General features: G+C 32.0%; 1 protein-coding gene across 2 annotated transcripts; it reads right to left on the bottom strand.

Annotated features, from left to right (window-relative positions):
* Positions 1-1,101: 1,101 nt before the first annotated feature.
* LOC143067148 (ubiquitin-like-conjugating enzyme ATG3) lies at positions 1,102-15,774 on the bottom strand. Of its 2 annotated transcripts, XM_076240196.1 has the most exons (10): positions 15,622-15,774; positions 13,188-13,229; positions 12,639-12,759; positions 12,339-12,446; positions 11,292-11,347; positions 10,534-10,656; positions 9,514-9,660; positions 7,723-7,850; positions 6,744-6,812; positions 1,102-3,460 (listed from the first exon to the last, which is right to left on the bottom strand). In XM_076240196.1, exons 1-10 carry the CDS (start codon positions 15,691-15,693, stop codon positions 3,379-3,381), a joined length of 948 nt encoding a protein of 315 aa, XP_076096311.1. In that variant the 5' UTR covers positions 15,694-15,774; the 3' UTR covers positions 1,102-3,378. The 2 variants fall into 2 exon arrangements, with proteins under 2 accessions (XP_076096311.1, XP_076096312.1); XM_076240197.1 differs by lacking the exon at positions 13,188-13,229.
* Between the last annotated feature and the right edge of the window lie 3,250 nt (positions 15,775-19,024).

Below are 19,024 nucleotides of genomic sequence, written 5' to 3'. Positions count from 1 at the left end.
TACAATATCTGAGAAACGAACATAATCATGTAGCTTAAACCTTGGTCTCTGATCGATGAAATGAAGTCAATGACAGACGATAGATATTATGAGGAACCCATATTCTTGTTATAACTATCATATTACTAGAAAATACAAAACAAATCACAAAACAAAATTTCAAAGCAGTTGCATCAGTTACTGAACCATGAAAATCAGTTAAAAAATAGTCATGTGACGGATTTTAAACATCTAATGGGAGGATTTTTTTTTTTTTTTTTGTTTTCATATGATGAAGACACAATCTGTCAATAAGTTTAATTGAGGTCTGGCGCTGGCATGTTAGGAACTGCAGGTAGTCCTTTGTTAATATATGTATCATTGTCATTTTGTTTAGTTTCTTTTGTTACTTATTCTGACATCGGACTGATGCACCTTTGAAATTGAGTTTTACTGTGCGTATTGAAGTTTCTTTATTCTACATTGGCTAGAGGTAAAGGGTAGGCTTGAGATCTCATGAAACATTTTCAACTTCGCAGCATTTTTGCGCCTGTCCCAAGTCAGGAGCTTCTGGCCTTTGTAAGTCTTGAATGTTTTTTTTTAGGTTTAGTTCATTTATATGTTTTGGAATTCAGTATGACGTCCATTTTCACTAAACGCACTACACATTTGCATTTAAGGTACGGGATTTTTGGCTGCATTGAAGACCCATTAGATGGCGTTGGCTTTTATCAGCTCTTTCATCGGGTTGTTGTCTCTTATTGACATATTCCTTATTTCCATACTCAATTTCATGTTTTGTAATGTAAGAAAGCTGCAACATCTTTATCTTCTAACAACTGAAATATGAAGCTTTATTTACTCGTCAAGTTAAAATCCCAACATCTAGTGTACAGGCAAGACGAACAAAACCAAGTAGTTTAACAACTTTTATGCTGTTATAGAATTAAAACACATCTCTGTATAATGAGAATAAATAAATTTGAAAAAGATGCTGATAAATTTTTGTGTTAAAATAGCACTAACATCCATTTCAGCTACAGGTAATTTTAAGAGAAAACCCAGTATCCAATGCTTGTCTGAATCAAACATGTACAGGCCAATGATTTATTAAACATCAAAACAGGTTAGAATGTCTTTATTATCTGTCATAAATAAATAAAAATGTGGCATCTCTACATATAGTATATCGTAAAACCATTTATAACATATGCATTAAGTTCTCAATATTATAACCATACACACTAAATCTTCTGATTTCATTGTACTTACTTTTCTATAAAATGATTTCTATACCGCAAGTTAGATTTAAATGTAACACAAAAGTATAGTTGTACACAATTACACTTGATAACAGTGATTACATACAATGATTACAACAAATTGTATTTATAACAAATTATGGTCATTTTATCAATACATTTCAACAGATTTACCAATACAAGCTTTCGTAAAAAAGATAGTGTAGCTTACAAAATGAGACAGAACTAGAACAATGATGAATCACATGAATTAAGCATGTTCCTAAATGGAATGACTGAGATGACAAACACAAGGTTACATTAAATCAATACTTTAGTACCCATCATGCATTATCCAACAGATGTTTTATACTAAAATATATACATTCAAGACAGCGTAAGAAAACAATCCAAAAACCTTGTCATTCTATCAGTGGATTGTTAGACATAACCATGTTAAATTGTGCTCAAAACTTGGCAGGGGATGGATTGATTTCTGCTTAACATTCAGTGGAAAATTAAATCCATGTTTATTTGATATGAATACAAACCTTGATTTGAACTAGACAGACACCCTGATCGGAATTTAAAACAACTTCTTCAGAAGGTAGAAGTCTGCAGGTAGATATATTTCAACCTGCCCTAACGCATTATTCTGACTCTGAGCTTACTAGTCTTTGCTCTTATTAGTCATTCAACAGAGAAGCAACAAACAACAATTTTGAGGTCTTAAGTTTGACCCACAGTGATCAAACCCACAACCTGCCACACTTGAATTGAGCACCCTTTCATGAAACAATAAAAACGTTGAAAAATTGGCATTGACCGTTAAACAAATTGCAGGTTCTCTAGAAAAATATGACTAAAATTTCATACATGGCTGTTATGAGCTATTATTTGTCACAAATTATAGGTCTCCAGTAAACAGTAAATTGAAGAGGGATGAATCTGAATGTGCATCACATGGTATATAGCATGCTCACATAAAAGCCAGATACCAAATTTCATGAAGCTCTAATTTGGAGTTTTTGAAAAATATTGGAATGGAAATTTCATAGTACAGAAAAAAGAAAAATCACAAAAATACTGAACTTAGAGGAAATTCAATTCGGAAAGTCCATAACCACATGGCAAAATCAAATAACCAAACACATCAAAAACGAATGGACAAGAATTGTCATATTCTTGACTTGGTACAGGCATTTTCAAATGTAGAAAATGGTGGATTAAACCTGGTTTTATAGCCCTAACCCTCTCACTTTGATGACAGTCTCATCAAATTCCGTTATATTCTTGATCAAGAACTGACATATTCACAGATGAAGACAGGGTTCGTACAATACACCAGAGCAGGAGTATACATATAAAGATATAAAGAAATTTTTACAGATGTGATAATTTTGTACATCTAAACTTACTTTTTAAGGATACGAAGGATAAATATTTTTTTTATATTTTCTTCATTCAAAAAATATCACCATGACAATTTGTTACCTTTATATAAAATTTCCCCTCCTTCCAATAAAAGCAAAGCACCTCATCCAAAATATAAACAAAATAATATTAATAAGAGAATTCCTAAAGAAACTTCCCTAACCAAAACCTACATATATAAAGTAATCAAGTGTACTTCTTAGTATCACTTTATGTCCACTTATTCAGCAAAATATAACTGTGATTTCTATAAGGGCTTTTCCAGAAAAAAATGTATGGGAAACCACATGATAATTCTGCATGTAATAGGGGTAAACAAATGAAAATACAATTATGGTGGGGGAATGGGGTATAAAAATATGATGTCCAACCTCAACCTTCATTACATACAATTTTTTTATTCTGAAATAGCCCCAACATGAATCACCCTCCTTTTTTGCCTATCCAAAACATCAGGTCTTATTTTCATCAAGAACTGCTAAAATCAATATTGTCTGAATAAGAATTTTTGAAATAAATTAGAAAATATACCTAAATACATCTTTTTCTTATAAAGAAGGATCTCTTCAATTTATTTTTTTTCATTTCGAACCTTGCACTGGAATTTGGAGGACATAACATAGCATAATATTGATATAGCATAGATATGTGGCATAACATAGGAATGATGATCATAAACAATTAATAGCACTTTGGTCAATAAATTAAATTGCACAATCAGTTATCACATTGTAAAATGTCTTGTGTAGTCATATTCTATCGTTGGAATCACAGCTTGTACAAACTTCAAAAATATCATTAAATATCTAATAAAGGGTTAAGGAAATAAATTATCTTAACGAAATCTATAAACATCATCAATATATTGTACTGTGTAGGCTTGCTTTGTGCAAATGAAAGGGTAGCTGAGATTTTCAATATTAAATTTTTAGTATTTGAAAGTTAAACCAGTCTAGATAAAACATGTTTAAACTGATAAACCTGTCTAAAAAAAAATGATTAAACCAGAAACCTGTCCAACTATAACCTGTATTAATCAAAACATGTATAAATAAAACTGTAAATATATAGTCTGTATCATCTGGACTGGCACTGAATATTCTTTACTAATTTGATTAATCAAAGAGCAGAATGCTCTGAGGGATACGATTGCCATTGTTTTTATTGACACATGTATACATGTAGCTAGATAATATTATTTTCAAAACTAATTCAACTGCACATGTAAACAGTAATTTACGTAATATGAATAGTTACAAAATAGCCAATCCCGGATAAAAGTGTATGAACAATGTATTTAGGCCTATTGTGTTTTATTTTTGTACTATAAATTCCAAGTTTACTTTCCACAGCAGTCATTGAGACTCAGAGTGAGAGAAGGTATTTCACTTTGTATTTTAATTATCACCTAATTTCCTACGTTAATTCTAGGAGGAACCCCATTCCTAACTCTTTAAATGTTTAATTTCCTTTGGGTCAGTTGTCATGACTCCTTTTCGTACACATTACTCGGTTTAAATTGCGATCGTTTTTAATATAATACGATGTTTATCGACAGAACGAGTTAATTTTTCTCGAAGTGTATATACATTCAGAATTGACGGAAGTTACTTCCGGAAGGGAGACAACTCGAAACGATAATATGGAAGACTCCATTTCACCTGAAGGGGTGTTGTAACAATGTGGAATACATTTATTTTAATTTAAATGATGCATATAATTTAAAATTATGCAACAACAATAACCCTCAATTGCAGACATACAAAGAAAGGATCCCATGAGTTTTAAATTATTCAATTGAGTGGGGAATCCAGAGCAACAATTCCATCTCGATCTATATATAGCTAATACCCCTTGAAGTCCAGAAAACTATAAGCATGCGCATAATTACCTTAACAAACCCTGGAGCAAGAACGAATATTAAATTTTAATTTAATGACCTAGATGGTTCTCTATTTCTTTATGGAAGTACAATATCAAATATCAGTTTCATAATCGTGACCTATAAGAAAAACTCCACTTCAGTTCTTATATGAAAGAAATAGATTTATCGGAATTCAGAGAACTCTCGCATTTTTATCAAAACTGGGGACTTCCATCTCACATGTTTCTAAATTTATAAAAACACTAAATATAAATACTGCTTAATTCTGATTTTCCGTGTTGTTAAAAACACGCATATAAGTAAAGGGAAATATCAAACATGAAGATTATGAAAAGAACATTATAGTAAAGTCAGGGCTCACGCTACCAGGCGACTTGGGCGAAGAAGTCGCTTTCCCGACCGTCACTTCGCTTTCCCCGACCCCCAAAAGCGAAAACAAGGCGCCCTGTTCTTGACGATACTCGCTTTCAGTCGCTTCCATCATCGGACATTTTCAATTTTTTTTTTTTTTCTAATTGATTCTTTATTGCACATATTGCTGTTTAACAATTAAACTTGGTGTACAACATTTTCAATTTTTACCAAGTTGATGAAACATCAATTTTTTATTGATATTTATTAATTAAAGAAATTTAGACATAAACGATTCATTATCTTAAGAAAAGAGGTTGAAGCATTGTCTTTGCAGTGTGTAGCAGGTTATTTGATAAAAATACAACTTTTTATCACTTCGTGCATTTCCGCAAGTTCTGGTGCTTGTTACTCGAAAACGTACATCAACCTAAATTTCCGCAGCAAAATAAGTTTGTTACTTTATTCAAACGTGATAAAAGTTGCCTCCAGTAAATGTTTAATCCATTTATTGCATTAAAAACGCCATGTTCCTTTCCAAATAACTTGTCAAACATCGTTTATTTTTGTAAATTTTCTAGCATTCGTCCGCCATAGACAGATTTCTAAACTACGGATCTGAACCGGACCAGCTATGATTGAAATCCGTACTTTTACAATAATTACTACGGACGCACGGATGGAACAGATGACAGAAGAATATTGATCCCAAAGGGAAAAATTACGCATTCCACACGCATTAAGAGACTTTTGGTTACATCTAATTGATTGGTGTATATAATTCCCTATATTTTTTTTATGGATTGTTTCAAAGTTGCTTAACTCTGAGACTACTAATCATATTATGGCCTAGCTTAATAACTTTTATATTTTTTGATGAGAAACACTGAATTTTATAAACAAGATAGATTTGAATTAAATTGTAATTTATATATTATAATTTCTTTACATTTTTTAAAATAAAGTTTTTTTTTAGTGCTAGATATTAAATATTTAGTTGGTAGTTTCTCACAAGAACCTTAGTAAAACTTAACTTTTAATTTGAAATGTTACTTTAATTGTATACTCAGATATGAATTGAATAATATAAAAAGAACATTTTTTACATATGACCCTTTATACTATAGTAAAATCCAAACATTGTAGCGCACCGCGCGAATGAGCACTTCTCTTTCAAATCTCACCACTTCTCCCTATCAGTTTCAAAAAGAGAAGTCACTTCTCCCTATAATTCTGAAGTAGTGTGAGCCCTGAAAGTTGTTTAAGTTCAATCCCTTTGTTTGTTTTTACCTTTTAAAGCAAGTGAGATGTTCCTTAATGTTTAAAATAAAACGGTTGACGTGAGAGCACTCTGAGCCACTGGTATAAGTGTACAGATTGCTTGAAAGCAATCGTATCCCAAAAACTACCTGGGTAAATTGCTTACATGTCTTTATAGAACATAAGGATTTTATTTGAACAAATTTGCCAAAATCAAAATAAAGGATAAAAACATAATGAAGTTTTCATAATTTTAATAGAAACTATGTCTTTATGTAGTTAAATTTTGCGAGTTTCATTTTTAATAAATAGGGAAAAGATAATTTTGTCAAATTAAAATTTCTTAATCTTACCATTCTAAATATAAGACGTATAAAGGATACACATGTACTTATTTATCTTACCCTATCAAATATAAGATGTGTAAACACGATTAGCGATACACATGTACAACTTTATCTACCTACTAAATATAAGACGTATAAAGGATACATATTTATCTTACCCTACTAAATATAAGATGTGTAAACACAATTAGCGATACACATGTACAACTTTATCTACCTACTAAATATAAGACGTATAAAGGATACACATGTACTCCTAACTCTCCTCCGCCATCGGCTACCATCTGTATTATCTTCTTCATAACATCAGCATGTCTGAAAAGCATAAATCACAAAACGTAAAATGTGTCCATCCCATATGTCAGGAACCTTGTTATTATTTGTTTATATCTGCATGCATTTTGTGATCTAAAGTATTTGATGTCATTGGTCATCTCTTTTTTATTGAGAATGGAAATGGGGTTAATGCATTTTCTGTGTTGTTTTTTTTATGTGTAAATGTAGTACACACCACATTCCTTTTATTTAGATTAACACACAATTTTAATATATATATATTTCAAAAAGCATGTGGTATATAAATCTATCAGTTATCCTTATAAGGTAAGACAATCTGATTTTTATTACCTTTACAAATTTCATCCTATTTTTTTTAATTTCATTTAAGTTAACAAACAATGAATTTAAACCTAACATAGTCCAGTCTGTACAATAGAACTCTCCCTTCCTGTATTACAATACTAAAGCAAGTCGTGTAAATGGGTTGAAAAGATTATAATATATCCAACTAGAATAAATAATGGTCCATTGATATTGTGTATATGACACATAGAAAGATCAAATAGATATAGGAAAATGACCTTTTTATATTCTATTTAGGTGTAATATAAAATAACCATCACTGGAAGTTAACCAATCAAATGTTCACCTCTAGTTTAACTGTGTGCAAGCTTTATTAACCATGTAACCTTATGTTTTCCAAATATTCTATAGAAACCTCAAATAAAAAAATAATAATACTTTAAAATACCCAAGATATATGTTTATGACCCAGAAGTGTTGTACTACAAAGAAATGTAGGAATAATAACCTACAACTCTTAAATTCAAGGTAATTTTTTTTTCTGACCTATTTTTGTATGCAACCGGTTTGACGTTCTATAATTTGGTGGTATTACACGTTCACATGGTCAAAATTTATGATTATTTCAATAGTTTACATGTACCTGCATGGATGAACTGATGCCATTGGTGGTCCTGGTAAATTTGGATGTGTCTCCATAGTAACTGTTTTCTTTGCATGATCTTGACTAAAATCTTCATACATTTGTTCTACAGTTAATGGTTTTCTATTCTGAAATTAATTAAAAAATATTATTAATAATGAAATTCTTTATTTAAAATAGAGGCTCTAAAGAGCCTGTGTCACTCACCTTGGTCTATGTGAATATTAAACAAAGGACACAGATGGATTAATGACAAAATTGTGTTTTGATGAAGGTGATGTGTTTGTAGATCTTACTTTACTAAACTTTCTTTCTGCTTACAATTATCTCTATCTATAATGAACTTGGCCCAGTAGTTTCAGTGAAAATGTTAGTGAAAATTTACAAATTTTATGAAAATTGTTAAAAATTGACTATAAAGGGCAATAACTCCTTAGGGGGGTCAATTGACCTTAAAATTACCAATTCAGGGGCAGCAACCTAATAACCAGTTATCCGATTCATCTGAAAATTCCAGGGCAGATAGATGTAGACCTGATAAACAATATCACCTCCTGTCAGATTTGCTCTAAATGCTTTGGTTTTTGAGTTATAAGCCAAAAACTGCGTAGCTCAAATAACAATATGGAATACTATAGTATTATTAACCAACTAAGTACATTATTGCCAAAAATGACTATTTATTAAAAATTACATATTTTCTGTAATGGCCCTGTTTTTCTGTAATGGCCCTGTTTTTTTCTGTAATGGTCCTGTTTTTCTGTAATGGCCCTGTTTTTCTGTAATGGCCCTGTTTTTTCTGTAATAGCCCTGTTTTTCTGTAATGGCCCTGTATTAATGCCCAGTTTGTCTGTATTAAGCCCAGTTAGGGTTTTTAATAAAGTTAATAAAATTAAGTTGTAAAGAGTATAATACCTTTTTGTATTTTGTTTAATTTAGTAATCAGCAACAAACATTAAAGAGTCATAAAGAACCATATAAAGGAATCACTGTTCATCCTGTTTTTCAACACATAACTTCTTTCAACTTTATTTGGATATTTGGTATATTTAAAGCTTTATCATGGTGAAGTACAAATTATTTATTTCAAACTAAACTGTCATTAATAGAGTAATTAAAAGAGTACATCAAGTTGGTAGCAACACATATACTTTTGTTCAGTTGGTTAATAAATGTATTAAGAAATGCGTGTTTTTATAATACATTTATTAACCAACTGAATAAAAGTGTATGTGTTAATATACCAAATATCCAAGATATTAAGTTGACAGAAGTTATGTGTTGAAAAACAGGAGGAACAGTGATCCCTATATATGGTTCTTTAATGTTGATTGCTGGTTACTAAATTAAATAAAATACAAAAAAGTATTATACTCTTTACAATGAATTTTATTAACTTTATCAAAAACCCTAACTGTGCTTTATACAGACAAACCGGGCATTAATACAGGGCCATTACAGAAAAACAGGGCCATTACAGGAAAAAAACAGGCCATTACAGAAAAACTGGGCCATTACAGAAAAAACAGGGCCATTACAGAAAAACCGGGCCATTACAGAAAATATGTTATTTTTAATAACCAGTCATTTTTGGCAATAATGTACTTAGTTGGTTAATAAAAATTTGTCATATGTTATATTGAGGACTTACTTCATCATAACCATATGGCCATAACCTAGGGGTTTGGTAATACTTGTCATATGTTATATTGAGGACTCACTTCATCATAACCATATAGCCATAACCTAGGGGTTTGGTAATACTTGTCATATGTGATATAGAGGACTTACTTCATCATAACCATATAGCCATAACCTAGGGGTTTGGTAATACTTGTCATATGTGATATTGAGGTCATAGGTTCTGGTCTGTAATATACCACTCTCTCCCCCAGGTTCTGAGTCTTGTCGGGAACACTTTTCACGTTGTAATGTGGCCTGAAAAAAGTAAACATTATAAATAAAAAAATCTTCTATCTTAAAAATCAAATGCCATGGACTATTTTCTTAATCAAATCTACATGGCAACATAACTGAAAGCATAACTTAAAACTAAGTAACAATTCAACTAATAATGTGCTGCTATATGTGTTACTGCATATAGACTATTTTCATATTTCATTTATGAAACAAACTGTCTTTTTACTCCACCTCTTATTCATATAACTAAAATTATCTTCCTCCTTTTACATGACATTGTTTGACTGAAATCAAATCACTGACACTCCTTCCCATTATAAGGTACAAATTTGCTTCTCTAGATCTTTAATCTGATAACTACCGGGTACATCATCTTCCTTCTCTTGCTACTTTGTTTAACTCCTCCCATTTATCAGATACTTGCATTATCTTCCTCCTCTAACATGCCACTTCGTTTAACTCCTCCCATTCATCAGATACTTACATTATCTTCCTCCTCTAACATGCCACTTTGTTTAACTCCTCCCATTTATCAGATACTTACATTACCTTCCTCCTCTAACATGCCACTTTGTTTAACTCCTCCCATTCATCAGATACTTACATTATCTTCCTCCTCTAACATGCCACTTTGTTTAACTCCTCCCATTAATCAGATACTAACATTATCTTCCTCCTCTAATAAGCCACTTTGTTTAACTCCTCCCCTACATTATATTCCTCCTCTAACATGCCACTTTGTTTAACTCTTCCCATTCATCAGATACTTACATTATCTTCCTCCTCTAAGATGCCACTTTGTTTAACCCCTCCCATTAATCAGATACCTACATTATATTCCTCCTCTAACATCCCACTTTGTTTAACACTTCCCATTCATCAGATACTTACATTATCCTCCTCCTCTAACATGCCACTTTGTTCAAAATCTTCCATGTCCATAACATCTCCGTCGTCATCATCATCATCTCCATCATCATCATCATTGTCCTGATTACTGACCTTTTTACTGTCCTTTAAATAATCAAATTATAATGCTTAATTCTTATGACTGAAAACCCGACAATCCTAAGATGTAAAAAAAAAATCTGAATTTTTAAGCAACAACTACATGATATGGTTGATTGGATGATGTAATGCATCAGTTAGTCACAAGTTAGTTGAAGTACCAACTCATTTACAAGGAGGTTTAATCAATATGTCTTCCAAATCTCAACTTTTCAAACATGGTTAAAACTTTTCAGTTAATCATAGATTTACAGTTGACCCCTTGGAATGAAAACATGGTTAAAACTTTTCAGTTAATCATAGATTTACAGTTGACCCCTTGGAATGAAAACATGGTTAAAACTTTTCAGTTAATCATAGATTTACAGTTGACCCCTTGGAATGGAAACATGGTTAAAACTTTTCAGTTAATCATAGATTTAGAGTACACTCCTTGGAATGGAAAGTTTGGTATCAATTTACCTTGTCAAGTTTCAGAGGCAAAGACTTCAAGAAATCTTGATCAACAGAATATGAAAGTGAAATGAATAAATAAGATAAGCCAATTTCAGCCATTTAGTGAGATGAGCTAAGAGATATATGAATATAAGTACAAAATGTAAGATTAACAAGGATTTTATCTGTAAAAAAACATTACGAACCTTTGAATCTAGTGTCATTTCAGCAACTTGATCTTGTAAGGCTTGTGCATTTGGGTCTAAAAAATATATAAAATTGTTCAATGTGATTTATTTATATACTGTGGATACATCATTATTTGTATAATACATGTACTACTAATATAGCTAGTTTTTGTAGATTTTGAGGGTAAGTGTAACTGAATTTACCTGCAAAATAATGTGTATCCATGCATTCTAAAACCGCATTCATTTACCTATATCTACTCCTTCTGAATTCTCATCCATTTAACTGCAAAATGTGCATATTGATTCATCCTCAATCCTCTTTCATTTACCTGTATCTTCCTCTCCTGAATTCTCATCCATTTACCTGTAACAAGCTCGCCTCTAACCTGTTCCACTTACCTGCAAAATGATATGTATCCACCCATCCTCAATCCTCATCCATTTACCTGTAACGACCCCCTCCTCTAACCTGTTCCACTTACCTGCAAATTGATGTTTTTCCACCCATCCTCAATCCTCATTCATTTACCTGTAACGACCCCTCCTCTAACCTGATCCAATTACCTACAAAATGATGTGTATCCACCCATCCTCAATCCTCTTCCATTTACCTGTTACGACCCTTCTTCTAACCTGTTCCACTTACCTGCAACATGATGTTAATCCACCCATCCTCAATCCTCATTCATTAACCTGTAACGACCCCTCCTCTTACCTGTTCCACTTACCTGCAAAATGATATGTATCCACCCATCCTCAATCCTCATCCATTTACCTGTAACAAGCCCTCTTCTAACCTGTTCCACTTATATGTACCTAAAAAATTATATGTATCCATCCATCCTCAATCCTCATCCATTTATCTGTAACGACCCCTCCTCTATCCTGTTCCACTTACCTGCAAAATGATATAGATCCACCCATCCTCAATCCTCATCCATTTATCTGTAACGACCTCTATTCTATCCTGTTCTACTTACCTGCAAAATAATATGTATCCACCAATCCTCAATCCTCATCCATTTATCTGTAACGACCCCTCTTCTATCCTGTTCCACTTACCTGCAAAATGATGTGTATCCACCCATCCTCCATCCTCATCCACTTCTATGACTTTCTCTTGTTCTTCTTGGTGGGTATCCACTTGTTTTACTCTTTTGTAGCATGGAACTGAAACCAACCAGATATTGTTCTATATTTTAACCATTAAATTTATTAACTTATAAACTTTACAGACAAATAAGTCATTGTTTTAATCACTTTAATCTTATGCATCATATCTAATTTACATTTCCACCTGATTCATGTTAGTGTTGTCTCATATCATTTTATGCTCATAAAGCAATATTATTAATAGCTTACCATTTCTAGTAATAAGAAATTGTTTATCTGGAGGTAAATATGGTTTTATTTTAGTTTCATCTCCTTTTGCCCACTGCCATGTAGGGCAATGATGTACCATGTGATCTCCAGCGGCAACAAACTAAAAAGAGAATATGTATCATATCATTCATATGAATATCAATATTTAAAAAACTAAAAGTTAATCATGTTACTAATGAACGATATGATCCCCAGCAGCAACAAACTAAAAACAGAATAAGTGTCATATGAATATCAATAGTTATAATTTTATCATGTTTATAGTGATTAGTGAACACATTCATGATTTTGTTTCTAGCAAAATAGAAAAACAAATATTTTGTGACCATAGCGTAACAGAACAAATTTCAATATTACTGTTTTTGCAATTTAAAATCCTAGGATCAGAAGCAAATGAAAAGACAGATGTCAAAATAAGGTCCTCAACTTTAAGTGTTAAGTTCTACAAAATTAAAGTAATCGTTATTTTTTCCAATGTAAGGTTTACTGAACTCTCCAAGAACATGATAAGTATCAAATAATCTTTACCTCTTCTGGTGTCAGTACTCCAGTTTCTTTAAATTTGGAATCCTGGAATTGTGAAAATTGTAATTTTAATTGAAAATTGTTTTCTGAAAGATAACTGATGCATGTACATGATGTACATTGTATATTAAAGTTTAAAATGGCTTTCCTAGAATGGCAGTATGATAACAATAATCATGATAATCAATATACTATAAATGAACTCAAAATGTTTTTTTTTTTCTTTTTTCAAAAACTTGTGCATGTGCACTACCCCATTCCTGTTCTATTGCCACCAGCTGTCATGTGGTAAATTCTATTGCCACCAGCTGTCATGTGGTAAATTATATTGCCACCAGCTGTCATGTGGTAAATTATATACATGTAACATGTACAATTTTTAAAAAAATAGTATAACTGATATTAACCAAAAAGAATGCTTAGGAAGAACATTTAGAAAGTGTCTGTTGGTGTATCATGTATATGTACATGTACAATGTATGTTATAAAATGAATCTAAAGCTTATTCAAAATATGATTACATGTAAATAACAAACAAGATGAGTTTTCTGGGGGAAATTCACTCCAGATCAATCATACAGGCAGATTTTTGTATCTGTACACAGATTAATTGGTAAGACGACCATGCTGACTTTCTATTAGTGATTTTAAGGTGTAATCTGTTATGATTTAATTGATATTTTAATGACAAATGGTGGATTATACCTCAATTGAGGTATGTATTATACACCAATTATGGCAATATTGGCAATTCTAATGCAACATGGTTTGTAACATTCATATTAATGCAAATGTACTTGCAAGCACAGACGATGTTTGACAGATTTTAAATGTATAATTTGATGTTGTTTTCTGTCAGTTTCATTAGAATGAAGCATGGACAGTCTATAGTATAGAAAGTCCCTGTATGAAGAAAACAATATTTTATTGAAAGTGCAAACACGGAAATGGTAGCAATAGACCACTTTTGAGTTCATCCCTCACCAGAAAAAACTCTTCAATTATGCGCTCCTTTACATGTATGACGTCATTTACCAGATAGAGTAGATGGCCTGTATCCCTGTACTATCAACGTTCATCAAGCGTCTTAGTGATCATCATTGTGCAGGGTAAACTAGAAATAATGTTTGTTTCGTAAGAACTTAATCACAAATCCTTAATGACAGCAGTGCTGATTGTCAATTATGAGAATTTGATTTGCTGAACAATTCGTGCAATATACATGTAGTATTATCTTTTTCCAACAATTCCCTCAACATTGGAGCGGAAGTGAAGATGCCCCTAAACGTATGAATGATGTTCACTAAAACCAGAGTTTTGTACGGAAATGCATCAAACTCAAAAGTTGTCTATTGGTGATTTGATGGTCACAATTGTACGTTTAATGGGATCTGCTTACACATAGCCAGTAGTAAATGTAACTGGCAAACATCAAATCACCAATTGAATGCTTTATTCTAGTCCAAATAATTAAGTCTTATGACGTCTGGTAAGGCATTTTTAATTTTTTCTGACGCCTTCCTACGTCAGTCAGAGCTCAGACATAAACAAGTTGATTTCTGCTTTTGACTTAAACATGTTACAGAAGTCAAAACATGTATTTATTATAAAAATGTGTTTCAATTTTAGACTTATCTAAGTCAGAAAATGACAGACTTGTTTATGTCTATTTATGTTGATGAAAAAACTTAATTGTACTTGGTGGCCAAAGTACACCACCTATGACAGCAAAAACCTGTCTGAGAGTTCACAAGATTTTGAGCTATCTATATTAAATTATCTAATTGAACATCATTTTTAAACATAGATGTTTTACCTCATTAAGTGTGGTTCCAGGTGGTTGCATTGTAAGGTTAATTAACATTATCTCCGATTTTTTAGACTCTCATTCATAATATTTTTCATGAGAAGACAAAAGCATTGTCCTTCAATGTTGTCATTATTTGATTTAGATGCATGACCTTTTTATAAATATGCGTGAGTCTTGAAGTTAACCAATTTTGATAACTTATCGACTTGTAGGAGTCGATATTTGCAACTTTTTGATTCTGGTGAATTATTTCTTGCTTAACAATATTTGACTTATTAAAGTTGTATATTGTCTTTGATTAAAGGGAGAAAAATCCTAAAACTTACAAATTTAGACCTCTATGAGTCAAAAGCAGATTCAAACTTATTTATGTCTGAGCTCTGACTGTACCTATGTACGTCAGGCAAGGCAATTTTTTTTTCTTTCTGGGATGCCTTCCTACGTCTGGCAATGGCTATTTCTTTTTCTGGGACGCCTTCTTAATCAAAAAAGCCTTGACAGACGTCTTAATTATTTGGACTAGCTTTATACTAACAATTTAAAAAATTGATTTTGTGTTGTTAACTTTTTCGGTCTGACACTCCCCCCAAGATGTTTGGGATTCGTGTCTTTATTTTGTCAAAATACCTTTAGCACAGGTGTGAAATACTCTGCTACACCAAGGGCGGACCCTTTCACGGCATTAATCATGTTCTGCATTTTTTAAAAACAACAAATCGCATAAAATTGCGATTTCGAAAGCAGAAAACAAAATTTTACCGGAAACCGGAAGTTATTTTGTTTCGAATCTCCAATGAAAAAGAGCAGAAATATTGGGTTGCACTAATGACAGGACGACTGCCCGGATAGTAACAGGACGGTTGACCGGACGACATATAAATAGTCATAACTTTTTTGTTATTCGGTAGATTTGTTTAATATTTGTAGACCTTAAAGATATTAAAATATGATTTATGAAAATCAAACAAAATAAGTGGATAAAATTTTTTTTGAGCAAATAAAGTTGACCGGACGGTATTCACACTCGTCGTTGTACGCTATACATATATTCAACTGGTCGGCAACAAATGTTAATATCTCTTTTGTTTTACAATATTTGTCCAAGAAATTTAGGAATCTGTGAGATTTATAAATAAATTATACGAAAATATAAATTTATAGTAAAAAAAAAAGTTTTTCTGCTGAAAAAGTTGACCGGATGGTATTCACATTTGCCGATATATGCTTTAAATATATTGAAATGATCAACACAAGTGTTAATATATCTTTTATTTTACAATATTCGTCCATGAAATTCAGGAATCTATGAGATTAATAAATATATTATACGAAAATATAAACTTCATGATAAACAAAAATGTTTTTCTGCCAAAAAAATAACCGGACGGTGTTCACATTCGCCGATGTACGCGTTGATTATACATGTATGTTAATAAAAAAAAAATTAAGGATTAACAATATTTAAGCAGCTGATTTAAGTCATGAAACTGAGAAATCTACGACATCAATAAATATATGATATGAAATACAAAATTTGTGTTTCTTCAAAATAAAGTTGACCGGACTGAGTTCACATTCGCCGATGTAATTTAAAAGAGTCTATAGTTGTAATTTTTGTGTTTGGTTTTAAATGTATTAACAGGATCGACACAAGTGTTAATAACTCTTTTTTTCCCCATTAAACCAAGAAATCTTGTCAAGTTTTGCTTTCTTCGCGGAAGGTGGACTGTCACTACTGAGTAAGAAGTATCTGATGATCTTGACTGCCATTAGCAGCATACCTCAATCTTAGTAGATTTTGGTGTTGATACAGCCTTCTGTTTTGAAGGTGTTTTCAACTTGGCTGATGTCTTTTACTTGACTGGTGTTTTTGGAGCCTGAGGTTCCAAGGGTAGGGACACTCAAATAATTGTGCCTCCTAAGAGTCCGCGAAACTCTCAGGATTCACGATTTTGCGTAATATTTGTCACCGAATGGCAAATATCTTTTGCCTCACTTTTAAAAGAATCTAGTTAAGCCCCTGGATATAGTAGAAACGAATTCTTTAGTAATCATTTAATCACTTCAGAAGGAAGTTTAGTTCACCAAATATATAATGCTACAAAAAAAAGCAACCCATGGGTTTAAAGGTTAAATATTATTATTCAAAACTTAGGTTTATCTTGTTTGTCAAATGATAACCTTACTATTAAACCCCTGTTGGGTTATATAAAACAAAGACTAATTGACCACGGTTTTCAGGAACAACATGCAAATATTTCAGCATCTCCAAAATTAACATTTTTCCAGAGTGTTAACAAAATGAGTGAACGGGCAGGTTATGTTGATGCTTTAAAAAATAGATCAGATCGATCATCATTATGTAAATTAAGAGTTAGTGCTCATAACCTTGCCATTAAAAGAGGAAGATATTTAAAAGTGCCCAGAGATCAAAGAATTTGTGAAATCTGTAAAAGTGGCAAAATTGAAAATGAACAGCACATGCTGCTACACTGCAGAGGTTACTCCAGTATAAGAGAGACTTTTGTATTAAAAATGTTCAAAATTACAGGAAAAAATATAACCACATTGTGCGATAAAAATAAAATAAATCTTATACTTAATAATATACGGAAGCCGATAAGGGCCATTCAAAAAAAAAATTTTATGTCGTAATTACGACATAGCATGTCGTAATTTCGACATAACATGTCGTTATTACGACATCGCTATGTCGTAATTTCGACATAACATGTCGTTATAACGACATCGCTATGTCGTAATTTCGACATATCATGTCGTAATAACGACATCACTATGTCGTTAAAACGACATAGCTATGTCGTAATAACGACATCGCTATATATAAAAGAATATGTATTATGATTGCCAAGAGACTAAATGACACAGAAATTAACAACTATAGGTCATCATAATGCCCCCAATAATTAGAAAAGCCCCCGATTAGTCAGCTATAAAAGAGGGAGGAAAGATACCGAAGGGAGAGTCCCCGAAATGCTGTGTGGCAGACAGTGTTATTAATTAATTATTAGCTCCCTTGGTAAAACTCCAAATTTCATATTTAATGTATTTCATTGTTAAATAATTTACATGAAGCTTAATAAGTATATATTTGTTAATTGCATAGCTTTTGCTATTTGAATTCATTGGTTAAAGATTTTTTATTTATATTGTAAAGTTTAATATTTGCATCGTCGCAAAATCTTTGGTTACCTTCTTTGGATACCTTCAGTGAGAAACTTATATATTTTTAAAATCCTGTGTAAGTTTAATAAGTTACCTGCCGTGGAAGGGCTGTACAGCCAGACAAGTTAGAAGTAAACAAATAAGACGTGGAAATATATGAGGACTGACATTGCATGCCAAGCACACCATCTTCCTGTACATAAGCGCAAACTACATGGCTTCTTGTAATAAGGGTGAATTGAAGTATTGATAGCTCTAATTCTACTTTCAAATGTTGGGCACGACATTCCTACAACACGACGTTACACTTTTAAAACATGCGGCGTCGAAGAGGGTTTTTGACTTCGTTTAATTTTTGCAAGTTTTATTCGGTTTTTTATATTGTTGGTTGATTCTGGTTCTGTTCGTTTTGTGATGTCATTTTATCAAAAATTACCTGAGTTGTGGAAATCGATTTAATAATGTTTACCCTTTAAGTTATTTCAACTAAAAATGCAGTACTGTCGAAAGTAATGTAGGAAGGAAAGATGGGACGGAAGTACATGTATACGGTTTTCCATATTTTTGTTTTATCATAGGATGTTTAACTTTCAAGGTGCATATCATCTGTCATTGTAAAATTTCTATATCTTAATTCAACCAATACAAATATATCTGACACTGCAAGTAAATCGAACATTTTTACCCTTGGTTAAATTTGAATAGAATTGTATTTTCCCTGGCACATAAGTTGTCGAAATACACCCCTTCAATTACTTGAACCTTGGCTTGAGAATTATTTCCCAAGTCATCTATAGCGTTTAACTTCTGATATACATTCTAAAATACAGTAATCTACTCCTGG

Source organism: Mytilus galloprovincialis, chromosome 3 (assembly GCF_965363235.1).
Source record: "Mytilus galloprovincialis chromosome 3, xbMytGall1.hap1.1, whole genome shotgun sequence".
NCBI lineage: Eukaryota > Metazoa > Mollusca > Bivalvia > Mytilida > Mytilidae > Mytilus > Mytilus galloprovincialis.
Note: the sequence above shows the minus strand (reverse complement) of the source record. Positions and strands in the feature narration are given on the sequence as shown.

Bases quoted from the DNA above. Each gene is read 5' to 3' on its own strand.
- LOC143067148 (XM_076240196.1), bottom strand. From the start codon at position 15,693: ATGCAGAACATGATTAATGCCGTGAAAGGGTCCGCCCTTGGTGTAGCA. The intron at 12,447-12,638 runs GTAAGCTATTAA...GGTTGGTTTCAG, and splicing joins ATTTCTTATTACTAGAAATG to TTCCATGCTACAAAAGAGTA. The intron at 6,813-7,722 runs GTACATGTAAAC...TATGCTTTTCAG, and splicing joins GCATCAGTTCATCCATGCAG to ACATGCTGATGTTATGAAGA.